This window comes from Oncorhynchus keta, chromosome 8 (genome assembly GCF_023373465.1).
Source record: "Oncorhynchus keta strain PuntledgeMale-10-30-2019 chromosome 8, Oket_V2, whole genome shotgun sequence".
Lineage (NCBI taxonomy): Eukaryota > Metazoa > Chordata > Actinopteri > Salmoniformes > Salmonidae > Oncorhynchus > Oncorhynchus keta.
In genome coordinates, this window is record NC_068428.1 from 7,617,794 (window position 1) to 7,645,792 (window position 27,999).

A 27,999-nucleotide genomic window follows, 5' to 3' on the forward strand; every position below is an offset into this window, starting at 1 on the left:
TTACTCTGAGACCTTGAAGTAGTGGTTCCCCTTGCTCAGCAAGGGCCGCGGCTTTTGTGGAGCGATGGGTGACGATGCTTCGTGGGTGACTGTTGTCTGTGTGCAGAGGGTCCCTGGTTCGCGCCCGGGTAGGGGCGAGGGGACGGATTAAAGTTATACTGTTACATTGATGCTGTTGACCCGGATCACTATTTGCTGCGGAAAGAGGAGGAGGTCAGAAGGGGGGTGAGTGTAGCCGATGTGAAATTGCTAGCTAGTTAGCGGTGGTGCACGCTAGTGGCGTTTCAATCGGTGACGTCACTTGCTCTGAGACCTTGAAGAAGTTGTTCCCCTCGCTCTGCAAGGGCCGCGGTTTTTGTGGAGCGATGGGTAACGATGCTTCGAGGGTGACTGTTTCGCACCCAGGTCGGGGTGAGGGGATGGACGTAAAGTCTATACTGTGCACACAGTAGATGTCTTAACCGACTTGCCAAAACTATAGTTTGTTAAAAATACAATTGTGGAGTGGTTGAAAAATGAGTTTTAATGACTCCAACCGAAGTGTATGTAAACTTCTGACTTCCGACTGTAAATCTGGAGACCAGCAGGAAGTGCGCAACAACCGGCCTATCAGTATAATCCCGTCATATCTAAGGTTGCTTAAAAAGTTGTAGGAACAGCTCACAGCACCACTGAATACAGGGCCGGTCCCTCTTGCAGTTTTGGTTTAAGGTGAACCACTCAGCATGTTGTTAACGTCAACCAAAACTCTCCAGTTTCAACCTCTCCCAAAATGCTATTGACTGTGGTTCAGCCTACATATCAATGATCTTCCTTCTGTATGCCAGGGAGTGGAGATCCAAATGTACATTGACAACACGGTCATCTACATCCATGGAAAGTGTGCTGAACAAGTGGCTGCCAAGTTAGCATCAGTTATGGAGAATGTTTCACAATGGTTCAATGACTCCTGTCTCACCCTAAATGTGGGGAAAACAGTGTCCATGTATTTATGTCAATCAAAAGCAGCAGGTCTACCCCGACATCCTCATACATGTCCAAAAAATCTAAACTGTTTCAGAATTCAATACCTTGGTATAATCCTAGAGCCCTCCCCCACCTTAAAAAAAACCACATAAAATAAATTACCCGCACAATCCAATATAGCCAAGCCAATTTCCTGTTCATCAGAAATGCTTTCTCCCATCGAGGCTTCCAGAATATTCTTGTATGCTTTGGTTTTCTCCCCATCTCTCCTACTGCATCACCAGCTGGTTACAAGCATGTGACACATCCCTGAAACCAGTGGTGTAAAGTACTTAAGTAAAAGTACATTTACATTTTTGAACTTTTAAAAGTATTTTTGAAGATTTTACTTCATTACATTCCTAAAAAAAAACATTGTACTTTTTACTCCATACATTTTGCCGGACACCCAAAAGTACTTATTACATTTTGAATCCTTAACAGGATGGGAAAATGGTCCAATGCACACACTTATCAAGATAATTCCCTACTGCCTCTGATCTGGCGGACTCCCTAAACACAAATGTTTCATTTGTAAATTATGTCTGAGTGTTGGAGATAGCCCCTGCCTATCCATACATCTAAAAAACAAGAAAATGGTGCCATCTGGTTTGCTTAATATAAGACATTTGAAATGATTTATACTTTTACTTTTGATACAGAAGTGTATTTTGACAATTACATGTACTTTTGATACTTAAGTGCATTTCACAAACTAAATCATTTTTTACTTTTACTCAAGTAATATTTTACTGGGTGACTTCACATACTTGAGTCTTGAGTTTTCTGTTAAGGTATCTTTACTTTTACTCAAGTATGACAATTGGCTACTTTTTACACCACTGCGTGAAACCTCTCAAATCACTCTACAAAGGAGTACTGAAAATATTGGACAAAAAAACACGTCACTACTACCACTGCAATATAATCACCAAGTTCAACTTGTTTTGTTTTTACAACGTAATTCTGTTCTCAGATATCAGCCTGGTTTACAAGATAACAATCTAACACTTCCACCCCCGAGGGTCTTTGTAAACCTCTGCTCCGATCAAAATAGCAGGGTAACAATAACCTCCACCATGGGGGACTGTAGCCTCCCCAAACGGTCCACCACCTTTCCACAATCAACCTTCTCATTCAAAGCAGCTAAGAAATGGAATGGTCTCCCCTCTGCTTTGAAAACATGTAATAATAATTGGGCAATGTACAATACTTCCTTTTTATTAATAGATATATTACCATTTATATCCAATAGCAATGTGTTTCTCTGTGCAATATTTTGACTTCTGTGTTGAAGCACCTCTATGTCCTGATTTCTGTGGGTTTTGTTTACTGTATGATGTAGAATTCACCTATGTCTAGATGTTTTAGGGACTACAGATAGAAATGAGCTATTAGCAAAATCTGGAGTCTTATTTTTTTGGTGTGCATTGTCCCTGCCAAATAAAAACATTATACCTTTTTTTAATTAAAATAATAAATATAACTCTCAGATAAACAAAATAGAACTTTCAGACAGAAGAAATAGAACTGTCATACAAAATACAACTATCAGAAGTAACAAATGGAACTCTCAGACAAAATTAAACTCCTACAGATAGACAAAATAGAACTCTCAGGCAGACAGACAAACTAGAACTCTCAGGGTACTCTCAGGGCTCACACACAACCCTCACGCAATGGTAAATAATAGTATGGTGGCACTATAGGTCCAGGGGTGTGTCAGAAATATTTTCACTGTGGGAATTATGGGCGCGAAAGGGCTGGTGGTGGCGCGAAAGGGCTGGGCTTTGATGAATAAATCAATTGGAGCCTTGACCCCTCACAGGCCCATCAGAACGTGTCCCATGGCTAAATATGTGGTTGGCTAAATAACATTGATGTGGTTGGGGGCCACAAACAAGCCTTAATTTTTAAACCAGCCTTAGTTATAACCTATAGTCCTAGAGTATGGGGAGACTATGGAGGGCTTGGTTTTTAGTCGTATGAAACAGAAAAGCAATTGTTACAGGAAAATAAGTTCTAAATACAAGGGTCACCAGCATCATCTCATCTCTCGTTTCACGATGGGCATATGGACATGGGTAGCCTACATGGAAGGGTTTTTACACACGTCCACAACAGGAGCTGGCTAAAATAATGTAGGCCTTCACAATGCAAAGAAAAAAAGGGGATGTCTGGCTCACTGTTTTGCTGCTCCCAAACTTGATCTTTTAATAAAGCTTTGGTGATTTAAGATGTATTTCAAAGCAGTCTCACAGGTCAAATCCTTTAGTGATAGACTTGGCTACTTGGTGAACGCATTGGGCAGGACAAAAGGGAGGCTATTTGCTTGGTTTTGACACCAAATTAAACCAAATGGGGAAAAAAAAAAACGTTTTTTTAAAATGTTTATTAATGCGAGTGTTACCAGCACAAAAATCACATCTCCTCTCTTGTTCCATGGGCATTAGGGCATTGTGCATCACAGGATAGGCTGCGCTTCGTCTCACAAAATCCATGCCGTTACCAACCTCGTTACCGCCAAGACCTTCTTTTCATTGTTCAGAAATGGTCCGTTTTTTCTTTCTTCAGAATAGAGACTATCTGACAGACAGACCTGAACTCTAATACAGACTAAATATAATTATATCTGACAGACATATTGACACTTGAGTGTGCATCTGGTGAGCTCCATGTTAGTGTGTACTTGTTAACTCTCCTCCACTACTCTTTTATTCCTGATCAGCTACAAAATAAACTCCATTGTCTGGAGGAGCAGCTCAACCATGAGATGCAGGCCAAAGACGACCTCGAGCACAAGTGCAAGTATGGCTCACCTCAGAACACACACACAAGCACACACGCCACACACACACACACTCACACATGCTCTTCTCTCCCCAGGACTACCACTAGCCGTCTAGAGAAGCTGGTCAAAGAGATCGACGAGGAGGTGAGACTAGCGATGTTCAATAGAGTTATTAATGGTCAGTAATGTTTTGACTATGCACATCACGCATGAACCCTTCGCTGTCCCTGTAGATGAACAGCAGGCAGAGAGTGGAGTCATCGCTGAGGCAGCTGGAGAGAGAGAGGGCCCTGCTGCAGCACCAGAGTGCTGAGAACCTCCGCAAGGTGGAGATGGAGGCAGGCAGGAAACGCAGCCTCGAGAATGAGCGTAAGCTAAGCCCAGTATACTGATTATAATTTGTAATTAGCTTATAATGCATTGAAAGACTTGTCATAAGCATTGGCTCTTGTTTTATTATCACAGTGATCCTGACTGTTACTTGCATTTGTGTAATTTTAACATTGCTTATAACAAATCAATACATTTTATCTGTTGGCTTTAATGCCAGGCACCACAACCTAATATTGTTTTTCTTTTTAAAATCATATCACAATACATTTTTACCAGTTAAATGTAGACACAAATATAATACTTTTTATGTACAATATGCAAATTATGTGATATCTTATTAAATATGCACATATTTACATATCACACATACATTTTTCTGGACACTGGATGAAGTCAGCCAAAATATTTTGGTTTCATTTTGTTTAGACACTCCAGGACTAGATTCATTCAGAAGAGATTATGGATAAATACTTTTATCCATCTTTCCATCTGTAAAATTCTAAAGCCATTTTTGGCAAATTGTTCCAAGGAAATGTGGCAACATATCAACAATTCCCTCTGAGTAAATCTGGAGAATATATCTAAGGATAACTAGACAAACTGTGGTGACTGTAGATTATTCTGAAACGGAGAAAAATGTGTTGGCATGTGGGAAGTCTGATTTGCGAGAAATCGAATTTAGCCTATCAATCGCCAAATGCCTATTCACCATCTCTTCAAAGTAAGTTACTTCATAGTCCAGTTTCTAACATTCTCTATGAAATGGGCTTGACAATAGTGTGTGATTAAATGTAGTGAGCTTTTAAATGATAGATGTATGTCCAGGTAAAAGTTGTTACAATTCATGAAATGTTGATTACGGTGGTTTGATAAACTAATATGCATTTATATTATGTTTGTTTACTTTTTGAAGGTACTCATTAAAGGACCAAAATACCCAAAACATCTCAAAATTCATTAGTAACATTAGATGCAAAACTTACATTTTAGCCTGTGGTGCCTAGCCATTAAAGATATTTTTTGTTTTGTTTCGTTCCGCAGTTCTGACCAGCAAAATAAAGTTCTGGACCGATTCGAACCCTAAAAAAGTACCGGTTTATATTGTTCTTTTCTCTTAGGTTTTTAAACTGTGTAATCAACCTCTCTTTTTTTTTACATTTAGCTAATGAAATTACTTCACCAATCAGTGCAGATAGAGCAGGCAAGCTAGTTGTTTACATGTGTGACGGACAGACGAGTGGAGCCTATGGCGCAAGATGTGACTGAAATGTAACTATGCTTAAAGTAACCTTAACTAGCATTAAAAAGTGAATCCCCCCCGGTGCACATTTAGTTTTTTGCCCTGGCACTACACAGCTGATTCAAATAACCAACTCATCACCAAGCTTTGATTATTTTAATCCCATTCCATCACCATGTCTAGTAAACGGACTGCGGGACCAGCTTGAAGAGCTGAAGAGGAGGAACCAGAACTCTCAGCTCTCCAACGAGAAGAACATCCAGCTGCAGAGACAGGTGAGGGAGAGCAAGCTTGTATGCATGTGTTCCTTTGAATAAGTATGCTTCACTATCTTGTGATTTTTCAGATCACAGAAATGTGTTTTTTGCTTTCTTAACCCAACCTCTAGAGACACACACACACACAAACTCCATGAGGCTTGGGTGCCTTACTCAAGGGCACAACTGACAAGAGATGGCTTCTAAAATACCAAGAATATATGATAGCTGACCAGGAATGGACTGACTACTTTCACTTAATTGAATAAAAAAATGAAGAAATTAACATCATACAAATTGCATTGAAAATAGCATAAGAAAACACTTCAGCTTTTTTAAATTTATTTCGCGATTGGGAAACTATTGATAAAAATGTATCGTTATAAATGATACTTTAAAAACATTTAAGAACTACAGAGTTATTGTACAGTCGGACAGCAGCGGTAGAGTGGCATTTCTCAGGCGGTTCCTTCTCTCCCTCTATATCTCTCAGCTGGAGGAGGCGACAGCGGAGCTGGCTGAGGAGCAGGAGGCGGCGGGGCGGCTGCGGAGGAGCCAGTCAGAGGCCCAGAAGCAGGCCCAGGCCCTGGAGTTCAACCTCAGGGAGCTGGTGGACAACTGCACCCAGCTGGAAAACGCCAAGATGGGCCTGGAGCAGCAGCTTATGGGTCTGCAGGCCGACCTGGAGGCCGAGAGGCGGGACCGCAGCCTAGGGACAGAGATTATACTGGACCTGCAGGGTGAGACTGGGGATGAGGTTACATTACTTTAAAGTAAAGTAAAGTAAAAGTGCAAACTCTTTACTGACTCTATTGTCCCCATGGGGAATTTTGTTTCAGTGTCATGTACACGTTTAAATAGAAAACAAATTGACAATACAACTTTCATAACAGTTACATACCAATAAAAAGAGACTAGCCTGCTGGCCTTACTGGGTCGATAGGAACATTAGCCTGAGCTATTTAGGTAGGATATCACACCTGGCACAAATGATTGTCTCGTTCTGTTTTTCCTGCTGAGGGGTGCCCTATACCTGTGCGCAGAGGGGAGTAGTTCAAGTCCGGGTACAAGGGGTGACTTATTTTGTGAGCCTTGCGGTGGGCCCTGACCTTAAAGATCTCATCCAGGCCTGTCTGTTTGACTCTAAGTACCTTGCTTGCTGTGGTGATGCTCCTTCTCAGCATATTTCTCTGGCTGACAGTGGCATTACCAAACCAACAAACAATACAACAAGTTAAAATGCTCTCAATGAAAGGTTTGTAAAAGATTGGCTCTTTTTGTAGATCAGGTCTGTACATTTACTCCACTGAAGCGTATTGTCCAAGAGGACACCCATATATGTGTATTCCTCTACAATTTATATGTTCTGACCTCTGATAGATGTTGCAGAGGTACAGTTGAAGTCGGAAGTTTACATACACTTAGGTTGTAGTCATTAAAACTTGTTTTTCAACAACTCCACAAATTTCTTGTTAAACAAACTGTAGTTTTGGCAAGTTGGTTAGGACATCCATTTTGTGCATGACACAAGTCATCCAACAATTGTTTACACATAGATTATTTCATTTATAATTCACTGTATCAAAATTCCAATGGGTCAGAACTTTACATACACTAAGTTGACTGTGCCTTTAAACAGCTTGGAAAATTCCAGAAAATGATGTCATGGCTTTAGAAGCGTCTGATAGGCGAATTGATATCCTTTGAGTCACTTCGAGGTGTACCTGTGGATGTATTTCAAGGCCTACTTTCAAACTCGGTGGCTCTTTGCTTGGCATCATGGGAAAATCAAAAGAAATCAGCTAAGATCTCAGAAAATAAATTGTAGACCTCCACAAGTCTGCTTCATCCTTGGGAGCAATTTTCAAATGCCTGAAGGTACCACGTTCATCTGTACAAACAATAATACGCAAGTATAAACACCATGGGACCATGTAGCCGCCATTCCGCTCAGGAAGGAGACACGCTCTGTCTCCTAGAGATGAAAGTACTTTGGTGCGAAAGGTGCAAATCTATCTAAGAACAACAGCAAAGGACCTTGTGAAGATGCTGGAGGAAACAGGTACAAAAGTATCTATATCCACAGTAAAACGAGTCCTATATCGACATAACCTGAAAGGCCGCTCAGCAAGAAAGAAGACACTGCTCCAAAACCGCCATAAAAATGCCAGACTACGGTTTGCAACTGCACATGGTGTCCTCTGGTCTGATGGAGAAAAAAATAGAACTGTTTGGTAATAATGACCATCATTATGTTTGGAGGAAAAGGGGGATGCTTGCAAGCCGAAGAAACCCATCCCAACCGTGAAGCACGGGGGTGGCAGCATCAAGTTGTGGAGGTGCTTTGCTGCAGGAGGGACTGATGCACTTCACAAAATGGATGGCATAATGAGGAAGGGGAATTATGTGGATATATTGAAGCAACATCTCAAGACATCAGTCAGGAAGTTAAAGCTTGGTCGCAAATGGGTCTTCCAAATGGACATTGAACCCAAACATACTTCCAAAGTTGGGGCAAAATGGCTTAAGGACAACAAAGTCACTGTATTGAAATGGCCATCACAAGCCCCGACCTCAATCCTATAGAAAAGTGTGTGTGACTCAGTTATACCAGCTCTGTCAGGAGGAATGGGCCAAAATGTACAAACTTATTGTGGGAAGCTTGTGGAAAGCTACCCCTAAACAATTGACCCAAGTTAAACAATTTAAAGGCAACGTTACCAAATACTAATTGAGTGTATGTAAACGTCTGACCCACTGGGAATGTGATGGAAGAAATAAAAGCTGAAATAAATCATTCTCTCTATTATTCTGACATTTTATATTCTTAAAATAAAGTGGTGATCTACCTGACCAAAGATAGGGAATTTTTATTCGGATTAAATGTCAGGAATTGTGAAAAACTGATTTTAAATGTATTTGGCTAAGGTGTATGTAAACTTCCGACTTCAACTGTGGGTGTTGTATACTTCCTGAAGTATATGCACCTTCTCTTTAGTCTTGTTGGTATTGAAGACCAAGTGTGATTTGTCACACCACTCTACAAAGTCATTTAGGACCCGGCCATGGTGTTCCTTGTCATCATACAAGAGGGTGATCAAGGCAGTGTCATCAGAGAACTTAATGAGGTGCCTGTCAGGATGGGAACTATTACAACTATTAGTGTACATGATATACAGGAGTGGGGACGAAGCACATCCCTGGTGAGAGCCTGTGTTGGCGGTGTGTATGTCTGACACGTGGGGGCCTATTTTGACTCACTGTGACCTCTGGCTCAGGAAGTCCAACAGCCGCAAAACCATAACCCCATCTCAGGAGAAGTCCCGAATGAGTCTCTCTGGCAGAATGTAAGGCTGGATTGTGTTGAAGGCAGAAGAAAAGTCAACAAACAAAATCCTGACATGGGATTTAGCTCACTCTAGATGTCTATAGAATCAAATGTATTTCAAATCAAATTGATTTAAATAGCCCTTCTTACATCAGCTGATATATCAAAGTACTGTACAGAAACCCAGCCTAAAACCCCAAACAACAGGCAATGCAAGTGTAGAAGCACGGTGGCTAGGAACAACTCCCTAGAAAGGCCAAAACCTAGGACCATGTTGAGAAGAGTAAGAATGGCATCATCCACTCCTCTGCTTGGCTGATAGGCAAACTGAAACGGGTCAAGGAGCTTCTGGGTGGCGCTGAGAACATGACTTCTCAAGGCATTTCATTACTAAGGATGTCAAGGCGACAGGGCGGTAGTCATTCAGTACAGAGGGATTTGATGCTTTAGGAATGGGTATAATTATTGAGTTTTTCCACAATACTGGTACAATACTGGTACAATACTGGTACAATACTGGTACAATACTGGTACGTGTTGCTGGTCGAGCGAAGATTGGAACATGTCTGTAAAAACACCAATTGTTCAGCACAGTGCTTTAACACATGTCCACATATTTTGTCTGGGCCTGGGCTTTTGTGTACGTTACATCCCCTGAACAACTTCAAAACGTCAGCCTGTTTAACAACCCTCATGTCTCCCAAGGTCAGCACTGGGTTTTTCCCCTGTCTTTGTGGGGGGTGTTAGCCATGGATTTAATCCCTTGCCAGGCCACCCTTGAGTTTGCTTAGGAGAAGGTCCTCTGCACCCTTTGCTTGCATGCCTCCTTGTCCACTGGTATCTTTCTTTTGATCTCACGTTGCACATCTCTTAAAGCATGTCTATCACCCTCAGCATAAACCACCTTCTTCCTATTAAGTAGTGATTTTATATATTTTTTTGATACCCAAGGCTTATTGTTAGGGAGGATTTTACAGGTTTTAGTAGGCACAACTGACTCGACACAGAAGTTTACAACTCAAATACCTCCCACATAGGACAGTCAAAACACCCCTGGAGACAAGTGATACGGTTGTCGTTTCAGATTTGGACAGGTTGAACTGTGGGTTTAACTGTGGGCACTTTGGAACCATTCCGTTGGTTCCATTGTGACATGAGGGGCAGAGTTTTGCACTTTTGGAACCATTCCATTGGTTATATTACAGTAGGCATGTTTAACCAAGCATAAATAGGACCCAGGTCTGCCTGGGAGCATGTCACCCTTATAGATGGACTCTGTTTTGGAAAATTTGGTAACATTGGTCTTTGCGTTCATTCAGGGGAGGCCGCTACATGATTTCCGAAAGGACCATTTGAAACAGGCCTATGTCGGCCTTCCTCATCTGCGATTAGATTACAAGATCAGAAAAAAAACTACGTGCCCCAGAATTGTTTTTCCGCCACACCATTCTGGGACCTGTGGTGCCACCTCTGCCTCACAGATACCTCAAAACGATACCAATCTCTGTCTCTCTCACTTCCTTTCTCCCTATTTCTGTACCTGAGTTTCTCCATGTCATTTTCTCTCTCGCTTTCTCCACCTTTACTCTCGTCCCTACTTTCCTCACTCTCTCTCTCTTGCTGTTCTTTATCTTCCCTCTCTCTCAGGGCATATCCAGGGTCTGGAGGCGGAGGTGAAGCATGTGAAGGGTTCTCTCTCCAATTCACAGATGGAGAAGAGGCAGCTACAGCATAGGCTCACTGACATGGAAAAGGTAAGAGGGCTGGGTCGTGAAACATTAGGCACCAAGACAATTGACTGAAACAGCGAAGGCCTACCTGGACCTGTCCAATAGTAAACTTTTATTGTTTTCTGTTGCAAAATATGCCAAGATGGACACATCCCTGCACTTCACTGGGAAGACTTACTCTACATAACACTCAATATGTTCCTATCAAAGGGCAAGATACAGTGCATTCAGAAAGTTATTTTTTCCACATTTAGTTTTGTTACAAAGTGGGGTTAAAATGTTTTTAATTCATTTTTGGTGCGGAAATTATCTCAGGAACATCCAATGTCGTATTGGTCAGCAACTCCCGTGTATATTTGGCCTTGGGTTTTAGTTTATTGTCCTGCTGAAAGGTGAATTTGTCTCCCAGTGTCTGTCGGAAACCAGACTGATCTAGGTTTTCCTCTATGATTTTTCCTGTGCTTAGCTCTATTCCGTTTCTTTTTATCCTTAAAAAAAAACTCCCTAGTCCTTGTCGATGACAAGCATATACATAACATGATGCAGCCACCACCATGCTTGAAAACATGAAGAGTGGTACTCAGTGATGTTGTGTTGGATTTTCCCCAAACAACCCGTTGTATTCAGGACAAAAAGTGTATTTCTTTGCCACATATTTTGCAGTATTACTTTATTGCCTTATTACAAACAGAATGCATGCTTTGGATTTTTTTTAAATTCTGTACAGGCTTGCTTATTGTCACTCTGTCAATTAGGTTAGTATTGTGGAGTAACTGCAATGTTGTTGATACATCCTCATTTTTCTCATATCAAAGCCATTAAACTTACTTTTTTTTAAATCACCATTGGCCTGAGTGGTTTCCTTCCCCTCCGGCAACTGTTAGGAAGGACGCCTGTACCTATGGACATTCCCTCGGGGACATTCTACCCCCCCCCCCTCATTTATGATTGTTACAGTTGTAAATATGTATTTATTATTATTGGTATTATTGTCACTTCTCTTTTTGACCTGCTCTGTTGGAGTTTGGAGCTTAAGCATTTCACTGTACCCTTACATCTTCGACCCTGTGCATGTGACTAATAAAGTCATCTAGTCTAATCTCACTGGGTGCATTGATACACCATCCAAAGTGTAATTAATAACTTCACCATGCTCAAAGGGATATTAAATGTCTGCTTTTTTTTTACCCATCTACCAATTGGTGCCCTTCTTTGCAAGGTATTGGAAAACCTCCCTGGTCTTTGTGGTTGAATCTGTGCTTGAAATTCACTGTTTGACTGAGGGACCTTACAGATAATTGTATGTGTGGGTGGGGTGCAGAGATGAAAATCATGTTAAACACTATTATTTCATAGAGTGTCAATTCATCTTATAATGTGACTTGTTAAGCCAAATTTTACTCCCGAACTTATTTAGGCTTGTATAACAAAGGGGTTGAATAATTAGAGACTCAAGACATTTCAGTTTTTAAAATTCTTAAAACATAATTACACTTTCACATTGTGGGGTATTGCAGGGTCCCCCAACTGGTAGCCCGTGGGACGAATTTGGTCCGCAGGTTGTTTTTTTTGGCACCCCAAGTTTTCTGAGCAAAATTTAAAAAAATATGTAAGTGTTTTTAGGGGGGATTTTGATTGCTGGACATAAAAGACTGTAAAAACTCCAGGAAATCAGCTCCAAGTGATTTAAAGAAATCTGTTCCCAGGCATTACCACGCATAATAGAGAGACACGTGATTGTATACAAATGTGCGCAAGGTTTGAAATGATTATGTTTTAGTCAAACATTCTATCTGTTTGGGCTTCTTGTGGTCAATTTGCAGTCAACAAATGATTTGTAAATATGTTCCGGCCCCCCGACCATCTGCTCCAGAAAAATATTGACCCACGGCTGAATCTAGTTGATGATCCCTGGGGTATTGGGTGTAGATCAGTGACACAATTTCATATTTAAAAAATTCAAGCTGTAACACAACAAAATGTGGAAAAGTCAAGGGATGTAAATACTTTCTGAAGGCACTGTAGATCTTCTATTGATATATTAGATCTAATTATCTCAAGTCCTCTTAGATCTCTCACAGTGGCAATCAATTTGGTATTGGGCAGCTGTCCCCTCTTTATCCTGAGACACACATACACAGCTGACCTTTGACCTCTGGTTGGGTCCATTAGGAGAAGAGCAACCAGGAGATTGACCTGGCGTTCAAGCTCAAGTCAATGCAGCAGAGCTTTGACGCGGAGCGGGCAGAGCACAAGGTCACCAAGACACGCCTGGCTGACAAGAACCAGATCTACGAGTCCATCGAAGAAGCCAAGTCTGAGGCCCTGAAAGGTGAGGGGGGAGAAAGGGTAGAGGTGTTTGGGAATTGATAGATTAGTGAAATGGAGCATAAGAGAAACATATATGTTACAACAAGAAGCAGGGGGAAAATGTGCCCCACCTAGTGAGTATGTGTCACTGCCAATAATGACAATCTGGATAAACGTGTTGGCTCAACCAGGACTTTTCAAACCTCTCCTCTGGGACCCCCAGCTGTTCCATCTATTCTAGCACTTCTGAATCAACTTGTCAACTAATCACCAAGTCCTTGAATAGGTGAATAAGATCAGCTAGTTCAGGTCTGCAACAAAATTGGGAAACATCTGGCGTCCATATTATACAGTTGTCTATTATTATCATAACATTGTCTACTTCTTACGTTTGTGAGGGATGGAGCGGACGCTGCAGGAGGAGCGGAGCCACAAGCTGCAGTTGGAGTCCAGGCTGCTGCACCTGGAGAAGGAGCACTCCATGCTGGACTGTGACTACAAGCAGGCTGAGCACAAGCTGGACGAGCTGCGCACGCACAAGGACAAACTCGCTGAGGAGGTGTGTGTGTGGGGGGGTTCAGGGTTGTATGTGTGTGTGTGGGGGGAGGGGGACAAGTCTCTGATTGTCTCTACATTCATTATTTGTGTGAGAGAGTGTGTAAAGGTGTGTGCGTGTGTGTCTTTATTTGTGTGTTTCGGGAAGATTTCTCTCTGTCTGTTCTATTAGCTGCAAGAACAGGTCTTGGTGCTGTCTTTACCCGAAACTAACCTCACTATCTCTCACTCTCTCACACTCATTCACTCTCACACTGTCTCATTTCTCCTCACTCAAGGTGAAGAACCTGAGCCTGTGTATGGAGCAGGAGGAGAAAAAGCGCATGCTGAGCCAGAACGACCTGAATGTCCAGACCCAGCAGGTGACTGCTCTGTGCTCCTCGGAGAAGCAGCTGAAGCAGGAACTCAACCACCTGCTAGACATGAAGCACAGCCTGGAGAAACAGAACCAGGAGCTACGCAGGTAGAGGGGATAACGCGAGCACACACACATGCTTTATAAACACATATGCACAGTCGAGCTGGCTTTGGAAAGGATTCAGATCCCTTGACTTTTTCCACATTTTGTTAGGTTACAGCCTTAGTCAAACGTTTATTAAATTGTTTTGTTCTTCATCAATCTACACACAATAACTTATTTACATAATGTTCAGACCCTTTGCTATGAGACTTGACATTGAGCTCAGGTGATCATCCTTGAGATGTTTCTACAACTTGAGTGGAGTCCACCTGTGGAAAATTCAATGGATTGGACATGATTTGGAAAGGCACCCACCGGTCTATATAAGATCCCACAGTTGATAGTGCATGTCAGAGGAAAAACCAAGCCATTAAGTTGAAGGAATTTTCCGTAGAGCTCCAAGACAGGATTGACAGGAGGCACAGATCTGGGGAAGGTTACCAAACATTTCTGCAGCATTGAACGTCCCAAAAACAACACAGTGGCCTCCATAATTCTTAAATAGAAGAAGTTTGGAACCACCAAGACAGGGAGATGACAAAGAACTCGATGGTCACTCTGACAGAGCTCTAGAGTTCCACTGTGGAGATGGGAGAACCTTCCAGAAGGACAACCATCTCTGCAGCACCCTACTAATCAGGCCTTTATGGTAGAGTTGCTAGACAGAAGCCACTCCTCAGTAAAAGGCACATGACAGCCCGCTTGGAGTTTGCCAAAAGGCACCTAAAGACTCTGACCATGAGAAACAAGATTCTCTGGTCTGATGTAACCAAGATTTAACTCTTCGGCCTGAATGCCAAGCATCACGTCTGGAGGAAACCTGGTGGCCTCCCAACGGTGAAGCATGATGGTGGCAGCATCATGCTGTGGGGTGTTTTTCAGCGGCAGGGACTGGGAGACTAGTCAGGATTCAGGAAAAGATGAACGGAGCAAAGTACGGAGAGATCCTTAATGAAAACCTGCTCCAGAGTGCTCAGGACCTCAGACTGGGGCGAAGGTTCACCTTCCATCAGGACAACAACCCTAAGCACACATGCAAGACAAAGCAGGAGTGGCTTCAGGACAAGTCTCTGAATGTCTTTGAGTGGCCCAGCCAGAGCCCGGACTTGAACTTGATCGAACATCTCCGGAGAAAACTGAAAATAGCTGTGCAGCAACACTCCCCATCCAACCTGACAGAGCTTGAGAGGATCTGCAGAGAAGAATAGGAGAAACTCCCTAAATACAGGTGTGCCAATCTTGTGGTGTCATACCCAAGAAAACTTGAGGCTGTAATTGCTGAAAAAGGTGCTTCAACAAAATATTGATTAAAGTGTTTGAATAATTATGGAAATGTCATATCTCCTTTTTTTCAAATAAATTTGCAAACAATTACAAAAAACATTTTTTGATTTGTCATTATGGGCTATTGTGTGTAGGTTGCTGAGGAGTTTTATATATTTAATCCATTTTAGAATAAGGCTGTAACGTAACTAAATGTGGGAAAAGTCCAGGAGTCTGAATACTTTCCAAAGGCACTGTATGTGTGTGTGAGAGAGAGGATGTGATGGCCAATCGATGTGACTCATCATTAGGTATCATTTCTGCCTTCCCCAGGCACTACATGTTGGGAGTTGTGTGTTGTTTGTTTTAGATTGATTTGACATGGCAGTGATTGACAGTCCTTTTCCCCAATCACAGGGAGAGACAGGAGACTGACGGACAGCTGAAGGAGATGAAGGACCAGCTGGAGGCTGAACAGTATTTCACGGTACTGTTGACTTCTAGTCAGTCTCCCAATGTGTGGAAAGATTTTCCCAAAAATCCCAGGTTTACCAGAAATCCTGGTTAGAATACTGCTGGGAATTTTTGTAAAGTTACCAGAGTTTTTGCAACCCTAAGAAAGACTATATTTAGTAGTTTCTCGGTCTAGTAATTCTGCTTTACAGTGTTTGCTATGTCCCAAATGGCACCCTATCCCTATTGACCCTGGTCAAAAGTAGTGCACTACATAGGGAATAGCGTGCCATTTGGGACATACAATGGGGCAAAAAAGTATTTAGTCAGCCACCAATTGTGCAAGTTCTACCACTTAAAAAGATGAGAGAGGCCTGTAATTGTCATCATAGGAACACTTCAACTATGACAGACAAAATGAGAAAAGAAATCCAGAAAATCACATTGTAGGATTTTTTTATAAATGTATTTGCAAATTATGGTGGAAAATAAGTATTTGGTCAATCAAATCAAATCAAATTTATTTATATAGCCCTTCGTACATCAGCTGATATCTCAAAGTGTTGTACAGAAACCCAGCCTAAAACCCCAAAGAGCAAGCAATGCAGGTGTAGAAGCATGGTGGCTAGGAAAAACTCCCGAGAAAGGCCAAAACCTAGGAAGAAACCTAGAGAGGAACCGGGCTATGTGGGGTGGCCAGTCCTCTTCTGGCTGTGCCGGGTGGAGATTATAACAGAACATGGCCAAGATGTTCAAATGTTCATAAATGATCAGCATGGTCGAATAATAACAAGGCAGAACAGTTGAAACTGGAGCAGCAGCACAGTCAGGTGGACCGGGGACAGCAAGGAGTCATCATGTCAGGTAGTCATGGGGCACGGTCCTAGGGCTCAGGTCCTCCGAGAGAGAGAAAGAAAGAGAGAATTAGAGAGAGCATATGTGGGGTGGCCCGTCCTCTTCTGGCTGTGCCGGGTGGAGATTATAACAGAACATGGCCAAGATGTTCAAATGTTCATAAATGACCAGCATGGTCGAATAATAGTAAGGCAGAACAGTTGAAACTGGAGCAGCAGCATGGCCAGGTGGACTGGGGACAGCAAGGAGTCATCATGTCAGGTAGTCCTGGGGCATGGTCCTAGGGCTCAGGTCAGTTGAAACTGGAGCAGCAGCATGGCCAGGTGGACTGGGGACAGCAAGGAGTCATCATGTCAGGTAGTCCTGGGGCATGGTCCTAGGGCTCAGGTCCTCCGAGAGAGAGAAAGAAAGAAGGAGATAATTAGAGAACGCACACTTAGATTCACACAGGACACCAAATAGGACAGGAGAAGTACTCCAGATATAACAAACTGACCCTAGCCCCCCGACACAAACTACTGCAGCATAAATACTGGAGGCTGAGACAGGAGGGGACAGGAGACACTGTGGTCCCATCCGAGGACACCCCCGGATAGGGCCTAACAGGACGGATATAACCCCACCCACTTTGCCAAAGCACAGCCCCCACACCACTAGAGGGATATCTTCAACCACCAACTTACCATCCTGAGACAAGGCTGAGTATAGCCCACAAAGATCTCCGCCACGGCACAGCCCAAGTGTGGGGGGGGGGGGGCGCCAACCCAGACAGGATGACCACAACAGTGAATCAACCCACTCAGGTGACGCACCCACTCAATAACAAAAGTTTATCTCAATACTTTGTTATATAGCCTTTGTTGGCAATGATAGAGGTCAAACGTTTTCTGTAAGTCTTCACAAGGTTTTCACACACTGTTGCTGGTATTTTGGCCCATTCCTCCATGCAGATCTCCTCTAGAGCAGTGATCTTTTGTGGCTGTTGCTGGGCAACACGAACTTTCAACTCCCTCCAAAGATTTTCTATGGGGTTGAGATCTGGAGACTGGCTAGGCCACTCCAGGACCTTGAAATGCTTCTTACGAAGCCACTCTTTCGTTGCCCGAGCGGTGTGTTTGGGATCATTGTCATGCTGAAAGACCCAGCCACGTTTCATCTTCAACGCCCTTGCTGATGGAAGGAGGTTTTCACTCAAAATCTCACGATACATGGCCCCATTCACTGTTTCCTTTACATGGATCAGTCGTCCTGGTTCCTTTGCAGAAAAACAGCCCCAAAGCATGATGTTTCCACCCCCATGCTTCACAGTAGGTATGGTGTTCTTTGGATGCAACTCAGTATTCTTTGTCCTCCAAACAAGACGAGTTGAGTTTTTACCAAAAAGTTATATTTTGGTTTCATCTGACCATATGGCATTCTCCCAATCTTCTTCTGGATCATCCAAATGCTCTCTAGCAAACTTCAGACGGGCCTAGACATGTACTGACTTAAGCAGGGGGACACGTCTGACACTGCAGGATTTGAGTCCCTGGCAGCGTAGTGTGTTACTTATGGTAGGCTTTGTTACTTTGGTCCCAGCTCTCTGCAGGTCATTCACTAGGCCCCCCGTGTGGTTCTGGGATTTTTACTCACCGTCCTTGTGATCATTTTGACCCCACGGGGTGAGATCTTGCGTGGAGCCCCAGATCGAGGGAGATTGTCAGTGGTCTTGTATGTCTTCCATTTCCTAACAATTGCTCCCACAGTTGATTTCTTAAACCAAGCTGCTTACCTATTGCAGATTCAGTCTTCCCAGCCTGGTGCAGGTCTACAATTTTGTTTCTGGTGTCCTTTGACAGCTCTTTGGTCTTGGCCATAGTGGAGTGTGACTGTTTGAGGTTATGGACAGGTGTATTTTATACTGATAACAAGTTCAAACAGGTGCCATTAATACAGGTAACGAGTGGAGGACAGAGGAGCCTCTTAAAGAAGAAATTACAGGTCTGTGAAAGCCAGAAATCTTGCTTGTTTGTAGGTGACCAAATACTTATTTTCCACCATAATTTGCAAATAAATTCATTAAAAATCCTACAATGTGATTTTCTGGATTTTTTTTTCTCATTTTGTCTGTCATAGTTGAAGTGTACCTTTGATAAAAATGACAGGCCTCTCTCATCTTTTTCAGTGGGAGGACTTGCACAATTGGTGGCTGACTAAAACTTTTTTGCCCCACTGTATGATAGTCGTTGTGTGTTGACGTGGATGTCCTCTGTGCCAGACCCTGTACAAGACCCAGATCCGGGAGCTGAAGGAGGAGTGTGATGAGAGGAACAAGCTGTATAAGGACATTCTGCAGAGACTGGAGGAGTACCAGGAGGAAAGGTACCTGAAACTCAATTATATCTTTGTTCACACCACTGAGCCCAGCTGTACTGCACTGGCCTGGTTACACATCCATTGTAGTTGCTGGACCCATTCTGGAAAGAAGCACTTCTAACAAGCTCTTGGAGATTAGTGGCATTAGCACAAAGTTAATCTCTCATGGACAGACTACGTAAACATACATGGTACCACTTGTGTTTAAGTAGTCTGTCCACAGGTGATTAGCTGTAGCCTCATGTAATAATGTGTTTCATCCTTATCATGGCGAAATGATAGCCTGACAATAATGCAGGTCATGTGATCAGAGCGTAACCTAACCTCTTGTGATGCCTAGTCTACAGGTGATGTGCCATCAATCACCATATCACAAACACAATGATCTTCGAGAATCTGACCAAATTACACAAGATGTTTGATTATTAGCACACACTGTAAAGTCACACAGACAGAGTTTAAGCTCTGAACTCCTGTTACAGCCAGCCCGGAGATCTCATTTAATCTCAATATCAAATCATTTCTGGGTAATAATTAAGGGGCAGCAGCGTAGCCTAGTGGTTAGAGCGTTGGACTAGTAACCGAAAGGGTGCAAGATCAAAGCCCCACTCTGTCATTCTGCCCCTGAACAAGGCAGTTAACCCACTGTTCCGAGGCTGTCATTGAAAATAAGAATTTGTTCTTAAAACTGATATGCCTATTTAAATAAAGGTGCGTATATATATATATATATATATATTTTTAGTACCTTACTGTCATTGTTTTCAATTAAAATGGTGGGAGGGGAAAACTGAAAACTAGCTGTTATTGGCAGAGAACTCTCTTATTCGTCTATTAACTAATTAATTAATTAAATATAGTGTAGACACTGTTTAGAAATATAGTGTAGACTATAGTGTAGACATTGTTATTGTTGTAAATTACTATTGTAGCTGGAAACAGCAGATTTTTTTTTTTATGGAATATCTACATAGGCCCATTATCAGCAACCATCACTCCTGTGTTCCAATGGCATTTTGTGTTTGCAATTATGTTAGCACAGCTGAAAACTGTTGTACTGAAATAAAATATGCAATTGAACTGGACTTCTTTCGACTAGTTGAGTGTCTGGAGCATCAGCATTTGTGGGTTTGGTTACAGGCTCAAAATGGCCAGAAACAAAGACACTTTCTTCTGAAACTCGTCAGTCTATTCTTGTTCTGAGAAATTAAGGCTATTCCATGCAATAAATTGCCAAGGAACTGTTCTTCACAGCACAAACTGGCCCTAACCAGAATAGAAAGAGGAGAAGAAAATTAAATAAAGAATTAAAAAATATATATTAAAAAATCTGCCATTTCCAGCTACAATAGTCATTTACAACATTTACAGTGTCTACACTGTATTTCTGATCAATTTTATGTTATTTTAATGGACAAAAAAAATAGCTTTCTTTTCAAAAACAAGGACATTTCTAAGTGACAGCAAACTTTTGACCTGTAGTGTACTAAGGCCTAACCTTCTCCTAGGCCAGCCTTCTCCTATTACAACATTTGGCAATGCAAGATTAATGTATTCCTAGGTCAAGTGACCGTCCCGACATACAGTACAGGACACTGATGTCATTAGCTTAATTTTCCCATATATACTGCACAGATTGCACCAAAGCAGGATTTTCCTGTTATTCCGGGATTTCCTTTTTGGCCTTCCAGCGACTGCTCTGACATAAACGACTGGACTAGATTGTCATTTTCCCATACAGTAGTGTCAGTATTTTTCCAAATCCCCACATTCTCTGGTATTCCGGGTCTTCCTTCCCACAGGGATTCCCTGGCAGCACAGCTGGGGGCGAGCCTAACCAAGGTGGACTCTGAACAGCTGGCGCGCTCCATTGCCGAGGACCAGTACTCCGATCTGGAGAAGGAGAAGATCATGAAGGAGCTGGAGATCAAGGACATGATGGCCCGACACAGGCAGGAGCTAGGGGACAAGGAGGCCACCATCGGCTCGGTGAGGGGGAGATGGGTTGGAGCGAGAGACAGAGCGGGGAGGAAGAGAGAGGGAGAGAGACTGAGGCTTGAGTTTAGTCAGTCAAATAAGAATGTTGTCAAATAGAGGGTGTCACTGAATACTTTTGAGACCTGTACTTGGTGTCTGTAATGCTCACCTATCATCTGTGGCCCCCTACAGTTGGAAGAGTCCAACCGCACCCTGACCGTGGACGTGGCCAACCTGGCCAATGAGAAAGAGGAGCTCAATAACCAACTGAAGGAGATGCAGCAACGTGAGTATCCCCCCCTCCTCCCCCCACTCGCCCTTCCTACTTTGAGCCCAGGTCCACAGTGTCCAGAATGTTCCAGAAATGTTGTGGGAATGCTCGTTCTTGGTTTGGTGATGGAGGAGTCCATGTGCTCTCAAGGTCCTCACAGTATCCAGAATGTTACCGGATGTGGTGATGGGAAAGTTTGTCCAGAATGTTCCAGGGATGTTATCAGAAGGTTTGGTATTGGTTTTGTTCACAGAGCTCCAGAAGGCCAGGGAGGAGGAGAGACATATGAACAGTGTGAAGATGTCCTTCGAGAAGAATCTGCAGACTGAGAGAACACTTAAGATACAGGTGAGGGACTGTTTGGATGTGTATCACATATGAGCTATCTGGCTAGAAAGCACTGGTTAGCTACAAATAGTGTCGCTGTAAAAGTCATGTCGCCCTTTCCCAACCAAGACCACGTTATTGATATGGGTAATGGTTAGCATAACACGTTAGCTCCTAGAGTACAAAGTATCGGGGGTTCATGTTCCTGAGTTCACCAGAACAGATACAAAACTCAAATGTTACATATTATGCAATATATAGAGTCAGTTTCCAAGAATCTCCATCAAAAGCGCCTTTTGTTCCAGGACTTGCCTGAATCGTGTGTCCGGGAAACCAGCCCATAAAGTATTCTTCATTGAGAATATACACTGAGTGTACAAAACACTGCTCTTTCCATGAATCCAGGTGAAAGCTATGATCCCTTATTGATGTAGATGAAGGGGAGGAGGCAGGTTTAAGAAGGATTTTTAAAACAATTGAGACATGGATTGTGTGTGTGCCATTTCAGAGGGTGATGGGCAAGACAAAAGATTTAAGTGCCTTTGAACGGGTTATGGTAGAAGGTGCCAGGTGTACCGGTTTGAGTGTGTCAGGAACTGCAACGCTGCTGGGTGTATCACGCTCTAATGTTTTCCCGTGTATCAAGAACTGTCCACCACCCAAAGAACTTCCAGACAACTTGACACAACTGTGGGACGTATAGTGTGGGACGCATCCCTGTGGAACGATTTTGACACCTTGTGGAGTCCGTGTCCCAACAAATTGAGGCTGTTCTAAGTGCAAATATTAGGAAGGTGTTCCTAATGTTTTGTACACTCAGTGTATATTGCGGTGTGCTGTCCATTCCATCCCCATAACATATTGTATGGCTGTATCCACCAGGCGGTCAACAAGCTGTCTGAAATCATGAACCAGAGGGAGACGATGCGTGCGGGTCACCGCCACGATGACACCCTGGACATGCGCAGGAAGGAGAAGGAGAACAGGAAGCTACAGCTGGAGCTGAGATCGGAGAAGGAGAAACTCAACAGCACCATCATAAAGTACCAAAGAGAGATAAACGATATGCAGGCGGTCAGTCTATAACATAACCACAACCTTACACTAACCATCACGCAACCACTTAAACAGGTAGTCAGTCCAACCAAAGCAAAACAGCAACCTTATTAAACTAACCATCACACAACCACAACCTTGTACTAGGTTGGGCTCCCGAGTGGCGCAGTGGTCTAAGGCACTGCATCTCAGTGCTAGAGGCGTCACAACAGACCCTGGTTAGATTCCAGGCTGTATCACAACCGGCCGTGATTGAGAGTCCCATAGGGCGGCGCACAATCGGCCCAGCGTCGTAAGGGTTTGGCCGGGGTAGGCCGTCATTGAAATTGTTCTTAACTGACTTGCCTAGTTAAATAAAGGTTAAATAAATAAAATACTAACCATCACACAACCACTCGTTGCTGTGAACATTTTACTATGAGAGCATTTCATTTTCTTATTACTAGGCAGTGCTGTGGGAAAAAAGTGAGGCCAGTTGGCTGGAATGGCCTCCCAAAGTCACATCGATATAAAGACACCAGTAAATACTACCGACTTGATGCTTCAGCTAAAAGTGTGTGCATGTGTGTTTCCATCAGTGGAGGCTGCTGAGGGGAGGGCAGACTCGTGGTAATGGAATGGCATCAAACACATGGAAACCACTTATCCACTTATTCCGCTCCAGCCGTTACCGTGAGCCTGTCCTCCCCATTTAAGGTGCCAGCAACCTCCTCTGATTTCCATCTGTACTGTAGGTGTTATCAGACGAGAGCCAGGTGCGCATGGAGCTCCAGATGGCCTTGGACAGTAAGGACAGTGACATTGAGCAGCTGCGCTGTCAGCTGACCTCTCTTAGCATCCACTCTATGGACTCCACCAGCATCAGCAGCAGTAACGACATGGACGACAGCGGTTACCCAGGTAAGACCGGCCTCTCACCCCTTACTTTACCACTGGCCACTTAACTCTTCAAATGGAAACCCTTAATAGGCAGGTGTTACCTTCATGTACTCAAATGTTCAGTGTTTTAACTTGAGCTTTAAATCATTCATATTTAACATTCAAGTCAAAGCACTGAACACTCCTCTCTATCCTTCCCTATCTCTCTGTCGCAACACAGTTTTCCTTTTCTTTTCCCACCTGTCACTCCCTTATTGACTTTCCAACCCCTTCTTTCACTATGCCTAAACATCTGCCTTGAATACACCTTTAACTCCTTATTCCTTTCTTTCCCTTTCGATATCCACTCCCACGCTCCCTCTCTCTGTCTGTTGTGATGGTGTAGTGTTCATCGGTCACTCCCAGACCTCCGAATATATGCCTTCCACTACCAGCGCAGGCAGAAATCTGTCAGCATTGCCACCCAGCCCTCCTTTAGAGTGGCTCACCTTCTCTTTGGCTCCGACTCTGAGAATGAGGAGTAGGAGGAAGAGAAAGAGGATGACGTAAATGACGGGCGGTTAGAACATGGCCGCAGACCGTCACCTATGAGCAGCCGTCCCCAGAGCCTGACCGCAGCGGTGCAGGCGACCCCTCGTGGTCTACAAAATACGTTCCCTCTCTATCCCGCCTCGGCAGTTTGTCAGTCTATAACACTCCCGGCAGTGACTCTGCAGTGCAACTACAGTAATAGTGGTTGGTGTTTCACAGCTGTGTGCGGAAAGTCACAGCCTAACTTTGTGTGGCCCAGGTTAACCTTGTGTTGAGTCAACTCAAACTATGTGGACTTTCAAAACGTTTTCCCGATTTGGAATAGCTCCAGTGTAGGGATCCTGAGCTGCATCTAAAATGGCCCCCTATTCCTTATATAGTGCACTACTTTAACCAGAAATGGTACCATTTTGGATAAGAAATAGGGTGCCATTTTTCTTTCAAGCACCATTAGTATGTTAATTTAGCAAAATAAAAACCTTTGTTGGGAAGGCATGTAAATAACGTATAGAGACAATAATTAGCTACAGAGCATTACATGATGCACGCAACACGTTTCGACAGCAATGGTTTAACTGGTTGAAACAATGAAGTGGGCCGTGTGGATTGGCTCCTGACCTCAGCTCTCTACAGTATTTAACAGAGCTGTCATGAAGCCCCTATGAAGCAAAATGTATGTACTTCCTGTTTCCTGTATGCAAAACAGATACCAGGCTGGAGGGCTGGCTATCACTTCCTGTGAAGAACACCAAGAGATTTGGATGGGATAGAAGGGTATGGTGCCCCTTCTGCCTCTCTGACTATTCTGTACCTGATTATTGGTCTTTATTGATTATTCCACTGACACGTGAGTCCAACTGTGTGATTTTGTCTTTTTCCCTGCTCTCTCTCTCTCTCTCTCTCTCTCTCTCTCTCTCTCTCTCTCTCTCTCTCTCTCTCTCGCTCTCTCGCTCTCTCGCTCTCTCTCTCAGTATGTGGTGGTAAGCAGTAAGAAGATCTTGTTCTACAATAGCGATATGGACCGAGAGCAGTCCAACCCCTACATGATCCTAGACATTGAGTGAGTCACAAAGCTTGTTTGTCCTCATTTGACTGTTTTTCCCTCACTGCTTCTATTGAGATGCCTATCATTGTTCCATTCTTTCCTCCATGCAGTAAGCTGTTCCACGTCCGACCAGTCACTCAAACAGACGTGTACCGTGCTGACACCAAAGAAATCCCCAGGATATTCCAGGTGACAACTCACATTGACATCAATATCTTGTCTTCACGACTTTCAACCGAATCCTCATTTACAGAAACGTAACATATCATCTGCTCCTTATTCCTCTTCCATCTCTCCACCTCACAGATCCTTTACGCCAATGAGGGCGAGAGCAAGCGGGAGCAGGAGTTTGCGGTGGAGCCGCCGGCGCTGGCGGGCGAGCGCTCGTCCTACGTTAAGCACAAGGGTCACGAGTTTATCCCCACTCTCTACCACCTGCCGTCGAGCTGTGAGGCATGCACGCGGCCCCTGTGGAACGTGTTCAAGCCGCCGCCCGCGCTGGAGTGCCGCCGCTGCCACACCAAGTGCCACAGGGACCACTTAGACCTGAATGAGGAGGCCATTGCCCCCTGCAGGGGTCAGTAAGAGGGGAATGGTCACAATATTTAACCCTCCCTTGCCTCCCACATTCCATAAAACTCTATAAACCCAGTAGAGTTCTAAAACCCAGAGGGCTCACTTGCCACAAAATATGCCACTTTCCCCGTCTAGGTTTTATATTTCTGTGGGTGAATGCCACTGGGTTCATAGGGTTTTATGGGCATGTGGGCAAGCGAGGGTTAAATAGTTTTCGAACAATGGGAATTACTGTTTAGAATGTTATTCCCCCTTGAACATTGCTACTTTAGCGACTGTATTATTAGGACAGTGAAGTTAAAGCACATTTTGGTAGGCATACATATTAGTCAGTTTTCTTTAAATGAATTGTTTTCCTGTATAAGTGTATTCACTAACTTCAAACCTCCTCCCTTAGTGAACTACGACATATCCACGGCCAAAGACCTACTCCTATTGGCCGGCTCTCAGGAGGAGCAGCAGCGATGGGTCAGCCGGCTAATCAGACGCATCCCGAGGAAACATCCTGGACCCGCCTCCATGGCCCAAGCCCCCGAGCCGCCCTCCCACTCCTCCCCCGACTCTCCCCTGGCACCTCCCCCCGCAACTCTCCAAGCATGTCCCCCCACCGTGGAGCCATCAAGGTCCAGCCCAGTCGCCAGCAGACTCAGCCTGCAGGGAAGCCCAGGTAAGACTATTGATGGGTGAAGAGGGTGGCTTTCAGACCTGGGTTCAAATTGTTTTGGAAATCTTTCAAATACTTTCAGCATTTGCTTGAGCCTGCCTGGAATGCCAGATCGGCGGTGTTTGCGCTTTTGGGGCTATGAATATACAAGTGTCTTACATCATTCTTTAGCTTAGAACCTTGGTAATCGAACCACTTTGTCCGATTCACAATAGGCTTTACAGCGAAAGTATAGCATTTGATTGTCTGAGGACAGTGCCCCGTATACACCACCATTAAAAACATTTTTCAAACCAGCAGAGGCGTCACAAAAATCAGAAATAGCGCTAAAATAAATCACTTACCTTTAAAGATCTTCCTCTGATTGCAATCCCAAGGGTCCCATCTACACAACAAATAGTCATTTTGTTCGATGAAGTCCTTCTTTATATTCCCAAAAAAGTATGTTTTGTTGGTGCGTTTGATTCAGTAATCCACCCATTCCACTCGTTCAACATGCAGACAAAGGAATTGCAAAAGTTATCGGTAAACTTCGTCCAAACAAGTCAAACAACGTTTCTAATCTATCCTCAGGTACCCTAATATGTAAATAAATGATAAAATTGAAGACGGAATGTAGTATGTTCAATACTGGAGATAAATAACGAAGTACGTGCCCTCATTCATGCGCTCCACAAGACTAGAGTCCTAATGAGGGACACCTTGAAAAACTACAACTACAACAACTTCAAAAAACAAGTATGGAACCTTTTCTAAAGACTGTTGACATAGGGCATAGGTACTGCAATCTGGGCACTTTTTGATTGGAAATCCAATATGCCAACATAGGAATGGCCTGGGAGCTCAAACACATTTTCCAGGATGGATTTTCCTCAGGTGTTTGCCTGCCATATCAGTTCTGTTATACTCACATACATTATTTTAACAGTTGTAGAAACTTCAGAGTGTTTTCTATCCAATGCATATCCTAGCTTCTGGGCCTGAGTAACAGGCAGTTTACTTTGGGCATGTCAGTAATCCAAACTTCCAAATACCTCCCATAGCCTTAAGAAGTTAAGGTTTCCCATCTCTAGAACTAAGTGGCCTAGCCCGAACCATGAAACACAGCCCCAGACCATTATTCCTCCTCTACCAAACTTTACAGTTGGCACTATGCATTGGGGCAGGTAGCGTTCTCCTGGCATCCGCCAAATCCAGATTCGTCCTTCGGACTGCCAGATGGTGAAGTGTGATTCATCACTCCAGAGAACGCATTTCTACTGCTCCAGAGTCCATTGGCGGCAAGCATTACACCACTCCAGCTGATGCTTGGCATTGCTCATGGTGATCTTAGTCTTGTGTGCGGCTGCTCGGCCATGGAAACCCATTTCATGAAGCTCCCGACTAACAGTTCTTATGCTGACATTGCTTCCAGAGACAGTTTGGAACTCGTAGTGAGTGTTGCATCTGTGGACAGATTATTTTCACAGGCTACACGCTTGAGCACTCAGCGGTCCCATGCTGTGAGCTTGTGTGGCCTACTACTTCATGGCTGAGCCGCTGTTGCTTCCAGACCTTTCCACTTCACAATAACAGCACTTACAGTTGACCGGGGCCACTCTAAAAGGGCAGAAATGTATTGACTTGGCCAATGCTTTGATACGGTAGACCATTCCATTCTTGTGGGCTGGCTAAGGAGTATTGGTGTCTCTGAGGGGGCTTTGGCCTGGTTTGCTAACTACCTCTCTCAAAGAGTGCA

The 27,999-nt window shown here is 43.6% G+C and overlaps 1 protein-coding gene across 1 annotated transcript in view; it reads left to right on the forward strand.

The window, feature by feature from the left end:
- The window catches only part of LOC118386763 (rho-associated protein kinase 2-like), a 101,358-nt gene that overhangs the window by 64,061 nt on the left and 9,298 nt on the right, over positions 1-27,999 (forward strand). Inside the window, exons 11-31 of the mRNA XM_035774551.2 lie at positions 3,734-3,813; positions 3,892-3,940; positions 4,030-4,165; positions 5,553-5,644; positions 6,120-6,366; positions 10,602-10,708; positions 12,857-13,016; positions 13,393-13,553; positions 13,828-14,012; positions 15,690-15,759; positions 18,838-18,941; positions 20,738-20,924; positions 21,105-21,198; positions 21,437-21,531; positions 22,393-22,584; positions 23,301-23,466; positions 24,683-24,750; positions 24,948-25,036; positions 25,132-25,210; positions 25,328-25,598; positions 25,995-26,264. Coding sequence (XP_035630444.2) covers positions 3,734-3,813; positions 3,892-3,940; positions 4,030-4,165; positions 5,553-5,644; positions 6,120-6,366; positions 10,602-10,708; positions 12,857-13,016; positions 13,393-13,553; positions 13,828-14,012; positions 15,690-15,759; positions 18,838-18,941; positions 20,738-20,924; positions 21,105-21,198; positions 21,437-21,531; positions 22,393-22,584; positions 23,301-23,466; positions 24,683-24,750; positions 24,948-25,036; positions 25,132-25,210; positions 25,328-25,598; positions 25,995-26,264 — 2,902 coding nt within the window. The remainder of the gene's footprint in view (positions 1-3,733; positions 3,814-3,891; positions 3,941-4,029; positions 4,166-5,552; positions 5,645-6,119; positions 6,367-10,601; positions 10,709-12,856; positions 13,017-13,392; positions 13,554-13,827; positions 14,013-15,689; positions 15,760-18,837; positions 18,942-20,737; positions 20,925-21,104; positions 21,199-21,436; positions 21,532-22,392; positions 22,585-23,300; positions 23,467-24,682; positions 24,751-24,947; positions 25,037-25,131; positions 25,211-25,327; positions 25,599-25,994; positions 26,265-27,999) is intronic.